The sequence below is a fragment of the Neovison vison genome, unplaced genomic scaffold, assembly GCF_020171115.1.
Source record: "Neovison vison isolate M4711 unplaced genomic scaffold, ASM_NN_V1 Scaffold_037, whole genome shotgun sequence".
In the NCBI taxonomy this organism is placed as follows: Eukaryota; Metazoa; Chordata; class Mammalia; order Carnivora; family Mustelidae; genus Neogale; species Neogale vison.
This window is the reverse complement of record NW_025334841.1, coordinates 38822-46617: the sequence shown is the minus strand read 5'-3', so window position 1 is coordinate 46617 and position 7796 is coordinate 38822. Positions and strand designations below refer to the sequence as shown.

The window sequence follows — 7796 nt, the reverse complement described above, 5'->3', positions numbered from 1 at the left end:
AAGGGGCGGACACAACGTCACAGGCAAGGGCCGCCATTTTGACTGAGCAACCCTAGTGACAGGAGCTAAAGCAGCAGCGCCGGTTGTCCCCGTTTCCCCTCCCCCTTCCCTTCTCCGGTTGACTTCCCGGGCCCCCTACACTCCACAGTCCTGGTCCCGCCATGTCCCAGAAACAAGAAGAGGAGAACCCTGCGGAGGAGACCGGCGAGGAGAAGCAGGTGAAATGGAGGGGGTGCGGGCGGGCGAGTCGGGGGCGACTGTGAGGGGCGGGAGACGGTCTCCCACCAGTGCGGATTGGTCGCCATGGCCTCAAGCTCTACAGGGGTTGGCCATTACTTGCATCACGCCGGGTGAGCTTCAACACAGCTTGCAGCTCTGGCGCTGATTGGTTGGGCCCATTGTCAGTCAGTGCCTTGCTCTTCCTGGTTGGCCAATAGGCCTACCGCTCTACTTATTGAAGCTGTGCTGTCATTGGCCAAGCTTGGGCACGGGGCGGGTGTTTGGAAATACTGGGTGAATGAAAGGGGGCCAGTGGTACTGGGAAGCGATGTGTGTTATTGGTCGATGGGGGTAAATGACCCGACAACCCAGGCCAGGGCCTCGCTTCAGAAAGCTAGAGGTGGAGGTAAAGACGTTTAAAAGATCGGCACCGAAAAGAGAGAAGTAGTAATTACTATGGCTAGTTTAAGGCGGCAACTTCTCGAGAGACCTATTTTGACGGTTAGGGATGGTCGGTTTCCCACCCTCAAGTCAGGAACGAATAGGCTTAAAGAGGACTAGAGTTCCATAAAGAATAATGGAGGTTAAACCTAGAAAAGACAGCAAAAGAGTCGTGACAAGAAAGACGCCACCCTCTTTCCACCACCACCCCGACTTCCAGGGTGGTGGAACTTAGTTCACCCACAATTCTCTGATGAAAATACCCCAAGTAAATTTCTTATTGGGGCTTGTATTTGACTTACAACATTTAGTACAGGGCTCAGAGGTTCGTGAAAGGCAGCTGGTTATAACTGCCAGATTGTCAAGGGAAGGGAATATAATTGCATTAAAAGAGCCACAAATTCGGCTTTAGGTCCTTTTTTTAAAAAAAGCTACGAAAGAAAAGAGCATCGGGGCTCACAAAAAGCAAAAGAGTAATAACAACAGTGTGACCCTCCTGCAAACCAACTGAATGCTCTTGCATGTTCCTCAAACTTCCATCACTTGGCCCACTTGGGTAGGTGTTGACTTTTTGGCAACAACTGTGAGTAAATACTAGTGAACCTCCTATATCTTAATTTTCCTGAGCTTAAAAATAGTGTCATTTTCATCTCTGTTTACCTGTCACCTTCCTACCTAATGTTTATGGAAATGCTGAAGCAATGTTGTTCCATTACTAAGATGGAGATTTTTGGAGGCCACATAGCGCTAGTCTCCTCCATAGAGAGACTCATCAGATGATTATCTTAGACTCTGGAAAAGAGAACATCTCAGTAGAATTATCCCATTTAATTTTATGCTTGACCTGTACTGCATGTTAGGGACAGCCAGGGAACTTTCCTATTCATCTTGGGTTACCAGAAGCCCTGGTTAGCTTTTTTCTCTCTTTGTCTTCCCTAGCTTCTATGCTGAATGAGCTATAGTGTGCTCTTTTTTTCTTTTTTTTTTTTTTTAAAGATTTTATTTATTTATTTGACAGAGAGAGATCACAAGTAGGCAGAGAGGCAGGCAGAGAGAGAGAGGAGGAAGCAGGCTCCCTGCTGAGCAGAGAGCCCGATGCGGGACTCGATCCCAGGACCCTGAGATCATGACCTGAGCCGAAGGCAGCAGCTTAACCCACTGAGCCACCCAGGCGCCCCTATAGTGTGCTCTTGATCGAAGTATTTTGTTTAGCTGTTATCTTTAATCCAATACTCCCAGGTCGGGGTGGTTCCTCAGGTGTAGTGTGAGAAGCAGCTGGTTTGGGGGGGGCGCTGGGCTTCTTCACAATACAGTCATCTTGAACTTCATCGATTGAACAAAGTTCTAGCTTTATTTGGGAGCAGAAGAGAAACAGTGTTTACAAGAGGTGGATCACTAGGAAAAATTAATAGTATAAAAGTTATTAGATAATAGAAGCAGTTGCTTCTCGGTATAATTGGCCCATTTGTTTCCTCCAGGACACACAGGAGAAAGAAGGTATTCTCCCTGAGAGAGCCGAGGAGGCAAAGCTAAAGGCCAAATATCCAAGCCTAGGACAAAAGCCTGGAGGCTCTGACTTCCTCATGAAGAGACTCCAGAAAGGGGTATGGGACACAATCTCTTATTCTCTTACTTTGGAGCCAAAGGGGGCTTTTGGGATGAGAACTGTAGAGCTTCTCCTAAATGCTTATCTGGAGGTTTTGTTGTTGGGCAGTAGTAGAGAGCAATTAGAAACTTGTAAAGAGCAAGGCAAATGATTATAAATCCCTGATAATGGTACCATACAGGATATTAAGGCTTAATGTTGAAACATTTGGGTATAGGGGCATTAGGGGATTGAGGGAAAGAAGGACATTAGAAACTGAAATGCTGACTTCCCCAGGCATATGTGTGTTTAGATGATGGGAGTTTTAGGACTATACTTTTTAAGATGAGAGCTAAATTTTGGGGTGCATGATTTCAAAAAAAGATCAAACCATCTGTCCTCTAGACTTCTTCAACTTGAAATGAATAGATTTCTTCAGACCCTTGAAATTAGTACCAGTCATTAACTCTACTCCCTCAAGAGATATTTTTTCATCCAGGGTAGCCCTCCTCACCAAGGGAGGGTGCGCCTTCATAGCCGTGTAGCTCCTGATCAGGTTTCTCTGTCCCCAGAAGTACCTAAAACTAACTGAGGGATTATAAGTCATTAGACTGGAGTGTGTTCCTAGGTATGGATGAAATGGACAGTAAAACAGATTCCCTGTGGAGAATCCTAGTTATTGAGTCTTAGTCACAGATGATGATGTGATGCTGATTTGCAGTTTACCTTGCCGTAGGCAAGGCAGGCGTGGGCAGGCTGTCACAGCCATGGAACATGTGTGGGAGCAGTGGGAGTCAGAGGAAAAGTACATTATCCTCATGAACAAACCCAGTTTCTATTCATGGTCTGAGGGAATCATTTCTAATTTTGAGATTGTTGACTTGAGGTTGCCAGATTGATGCTTCTTTATATCTTATTATTTATTTCCTTGGCACCAGATCATTGGGACACTGACCGGTCCTCAGTAAGCCTTTATGAATAGTCAGTAATTTGGTTGAACCATACAGTACTGATGGGTGTATAAAGGATGTGGGGGCTATCTCTTAACTCCTAACTCCTAAAATCTATATTGTAGCAAGGAAACTACTTACATACCTGAAAAGGTCAGAACACAAAGGGGAGAAGACATAGTACAGGTACTTAATGCTAAACTCTGTGTGCATGAGGTTAATCAAGGAAGACTGGAAAGATCTAAGATGATGAGGGTTTATAATGGATGTGAGTCTCCTTGCTTTTGAGGTAGGCCAGATTTCCTCACTCAGTTAAAATATCCCTCTTGTCTCTTAGCAAAAGTACTTTGACTCAGGAGACTACAACATGGCCAAAGCCAAGATGAAGAATAAGCAGCTGCCAAGTGCAGGACCAGACAAGAACCTCGTGACTGGTGACCACATCCCCACCCCACAGGATCTTCCCCAGAGAAAGTCCTCGCTCGTCACCAGCAAGCTTGCGGGGTAACCTGGGCACCCCCTCTGTCCCCTTCCTCACCCACTGGACTTTTGTATATCATAAGCAGGGATGGAATGAGCGCTAGTTAGCTCTTCTCAGCTTGCTAGCCAGAAATGACTGTGATTCTGCTGGGGGCTGCTAAGAAGGTGATGTGGGTTGGAAAGGGGTTCTGAGTTCATTTCTTGGATTAAATTGAGATTTCCATGCCCTCATTGTAGCCCAGGTAGGGACCCAAGAGTGAGAGACTAGGATTAGATCTTGCTGCAAATGCTCTTTTTTCTTTTGTATGAGAAACTGTAGAGATGTGATTTTTCCTTTTGGAAGAGACTATCCCAAAATTGGCTGGGCTAAGTCTTGGGAATAATTCGGTAGGTTTACATCCAGAGGCTAACCTGACATAGCTGGGAAAGGTAGAGTGAATGAGATCTGTTTTCTGTGCTTCTAAGTGTTTTTTTCCCTTAGGCTGCTATTGCTTCGTGTTTCCATTATGGCAGGTTTAGAGAATCCTCAAAAAGAAAAAGTGGTTTGCTTGCCTAAAACTGCAGTGCCCACTTAACCTCCCTTACTCAGAGAGTCTCTGACAGTTGGCCCTGGCTCTTACATAATGTAAAGATTGGAGCACATCATTTACATGAAATGGGTACCTTCTCTCTCTCTTGCTTTTGCAAGTGTGGGGTAGTGGAAAGAGCACTGGGTTTGAAGTTAAGATATGTGGGTTCTAGTTGCTCTCTGAGCAGAACTGGTGTGTAAACTTGGTCAAGTCATTTAACCTCTATGGATTTCTATTTCCTCATCTGTAACAGAAGTGAATATAGATAGGATTGATTCAAATTTAAAATTCATTTAACTGCCAGCTGAAAAAAGTCTTTGCTATTTTTGTAAAACTAAATGAGGGAGACCTGTGGCTGAGCCCACAGAGTGGAACCATTTGAGGACTGCATGAGGAGAGAGGACATTGAGATTTGGGAGGTACAGGTTCAGTCAAGGAGGCCTCAGAAGTATCGTGGCCTCAGAAGTATCGTGGTCTTAAGGGTCAAAGAAAAAGTTGTAAGAAGCTAGCTTCTATGGAAGCTTCTTGTCTCTGGCCCCACCCACTCTCCTGGCCTCCAGTCTGAACCTTTGCTACAAAAACCTGCTGTGGCAGCCCAGCTGTAGGCCTGAGGACACATGCTCAGTCACACATATGTGGTGGATTCCCACGTTTCAGATGTAGTCAGATGCCAGGTGTATTGTTAGGGAGAACAGAAGAAAAGGGACAAGCTGAAGCCAGCCTCCAGGCCTTGGAACTGTGGCAAGGCTAGAGCAGCAGGTTCTTAGGAAGATGATTCACCTGGGAGGAAGCTGGTGGGGGAAGGTGATAAGGGAGAGAAAGCTCTGCCATCCCAGAGGCAGGTAACTCAGCGCCTGTGGGATGAGTAGCAGCAATGCGGACTCGTGAGCAGGTGGGGGAGAGGGGTGCTGGTGGCCAGCACCTTCAGCCTACTTAACTTGACCTGAATCCTACTGCTGGTTAGCACAGAGACGGCCAGGGAAAGAACCAACTGTTCAAGAGAGCAAGATCCTGTAATCCTCTCTTGTCCTCTCACCTCATAAATTCTGATATGCCAAACATTTGGCCTGATGAGAATGACCATGAACTTGCTGATGCACATGTGGGGTGATGGCAGGTGTATATACTTTTTCCCTGACTGGCCATTCACTTTTCAGGCTGTCGCTCAGATTGGATAGGAGGGAGTTGGTGAGGAAGGAATGGAGAGAGCAGGATCCCTGGATTCCCTGGCCCCCAGACTCCTTTGACTGTCACTTGTAATTGTATATAATTTTTGTGTTTCTTGCTCCATTCCTCATGCTGTCTTCCTTAGTCTAAAGTCTGTGTGGGACGGGGAAATTGCCGAACATCCTTGTATAGTTTCCTCAACTGTCGCAGCCATGTTGTACATATAGATATGTCATGTTATTATATATATAAATATATATATAATTTTGTACGTTTTCTTCATCTCCGATCCTCTCGAATTTTGTACTTTTTTCTTTCCTGTCCGAGCTGCCTTCTCTATTGGTCATTTGAATCCTCAAGGCTGAGGTCACGAGTCTGTTTTTTTAGGAAGGAACAGAGGAAATAGGGAAATCAGAAACTGTTGGTCTTGCTTGCTCTCTGTACCTGGTCGTCTTCAAGGCTAAGAAAACAAAGAAACGAGCCACATTGTGTATTTGCCACCTGTTTGCACAGTATGAAATACATCACTTCGTGGCAAAGAAGGGTCATTCCCAAATCCAAATCACCTCGATTAAACCTAGATTATTAAATCCACTCAGAACAACATGTGTATTGCCAGGCCCCAGCTTCCATGCTGTCCCCTCCTCGTCACTGTGTGTGTCCCCATTAGCCTCTGCTGCTGCAGCTGGCTGTGCCATGCCTGTGAAACCAAGCCTGCCCTAAGCCAGGCAGCTTAATCTCCTGCACACCTTGAGTTATTTTGATCTTGTCTAAAGAATTTTCTGTATTGCTTTCATGGGTATTTCCAGAAAGATGGAGAACACTTTGTTTTGTGGATAGAAAAAAAACTGAAATTCTCTCCCCCTCTTTCTCTCTCCCCTCCCCTTTTCTCCCTCTCTCCTCTTCTCTCTGTCTCTCTCCCTCTCCTCCGCCCTCTTTCTCCCTCTCCCCTCTCCCTTCTCCTCTGTCTCTCTTCTCTTCAACTCTCAGTGGATTGGATTCAGGCTTGTGCCAGGTAGCCTAATGATTGTTAAGTATGGAAGAGTCCTGGGGTAGGGACGGGGATGGAACATCGGGTTTTTTCCCCTATTACTTGACAGTGTTTTCTTTTTCTTCTTCTGTGTTCGTCCGCAGTGGCCAAGTTGAATGATGTTGCTCGGGGCTCCGCCAGATCCTGAGACGCTGCCCTCCTGGGTCCTGTGCTGGCTCCTGCCCCTCCCTGCTTTTGCAGCCAGGGGTCAGGAGGTGGCTCGGGTGCGGGCTGGAGAGGCAGAAGCCCCTGCCCGTCGGTGTCCCAGCGCATGGAGCCCCTTGGGCTGAGCACCAAGACCCTGAACCTTTTTTGTTTTACCTTTTTCCAAATAACTGTTGGGAGAAATCTCAGTGAAATCCTGGAGGGGATGGGAGGGGTGGGGGGTTGTGGGTGTAGTGTTTAAGAGGGTGGGGTGGGAAATTTGTGGGGGATATGAAATAGGGCTTGGAGTTGATAAAAACATTCCTGACTATCCTTCCTAACCATGTGGCTGGTGTGGGATGGGTGTGAGGGGGAGGAATGGCATAGACTCCAGATGAGGAGTTCTAATTCAGCTCTGTAGAAAAATGCCTTGTTTGCTTGGATGTGGCTGGGGATCTGGTGTCAGATTTAAAAAAAAAAAAAACTGTCCATCTATATATGACAGATGGAAACAGCTCCTCTGGTTCTGCAGAGCAAGCTGAGAACACAGTTAATGTTAATTGTTCACTGAAAAAAGTGCTGTCCTTGAAATAGATTTGCTGTGGGGAGAAGGGCAGTGAGCGTGGGGAAAGGGGGCCATGAGCGTGGGGAGACCCACAGAGCCCAGGAGACTTTTTCAGTATTTGAAATAAAAAAAAAAAAAAAAGACGACAACCCACAAAAAAACACAACCCAGAAATATTCTGAAGCAGTTGGTGTGTTTTATTGGGGTTTGGGAAAAGGGAAGAAAATGAAACTAAAGACACCATTCAGGGGAAAAGCTGGTGTGGGGCCTTGAGTTCTAAGGAATAGGGGCCCTTAATATGGGATATGACTGGGCTCCCTGCTTCCATCACTCGGCGAGAGGGAATTAGGGATGTTAGCATATAGATCTGGACTTTTCCTGACTCCTATCTGTCCTTTTGTTTCTGTAGCTAATGTAGAAGATGTGTCAGCCTCAGATTTTGGCTCACAAAATGAAGAATTTGACCTAAATAGTTTGTAACACCTACAGCTTAGTTCAGGCTAAGCAAAAAAGAAAAGCCCACTCTCCCTCTTCCCTTTTCAGTCTTCCATTCTTTCATAAGTTCTGTCTGTGAAGGAGAAATGTGACCTCTAGTAAGAAGCCAAAAGGAACTCCAGCCTTTCTGCTTGTGGCCAGCGGGGGGCAG

At 46.1% G+C, this 7796-nt stretch overlaps 1 protein-coding gene across 1 annotated transcript; it reads left to right on the top strand.

The window, feature by feature from the left end:
- Nucleotides 1-16: 16 nt before the first annotated feature.
- Nucleotides 17-7324, top strand: LOC122897953 (alpha-endosulfine). The gene is made up of 4 exons (XM_044236124.1): nucleotides 17-218; nucleotides 2139-2264; nucleotides 3533-3699; nucleotides 6546-7324. Exons 1-4 carry the CDS (start codon nucleotides 162-164, stop codon nucleotides 6559-6561), a joined length of 366 nt encoding a protein of 121 aa, XP_044092059.1. The 5' UTR covers nucleotides 17-161; the 3' UTR covers nucleotides 6562-7324.
- The last annotated feature ends 472 nt before the right edge of the window (nucleotides 7325-7796 follow it).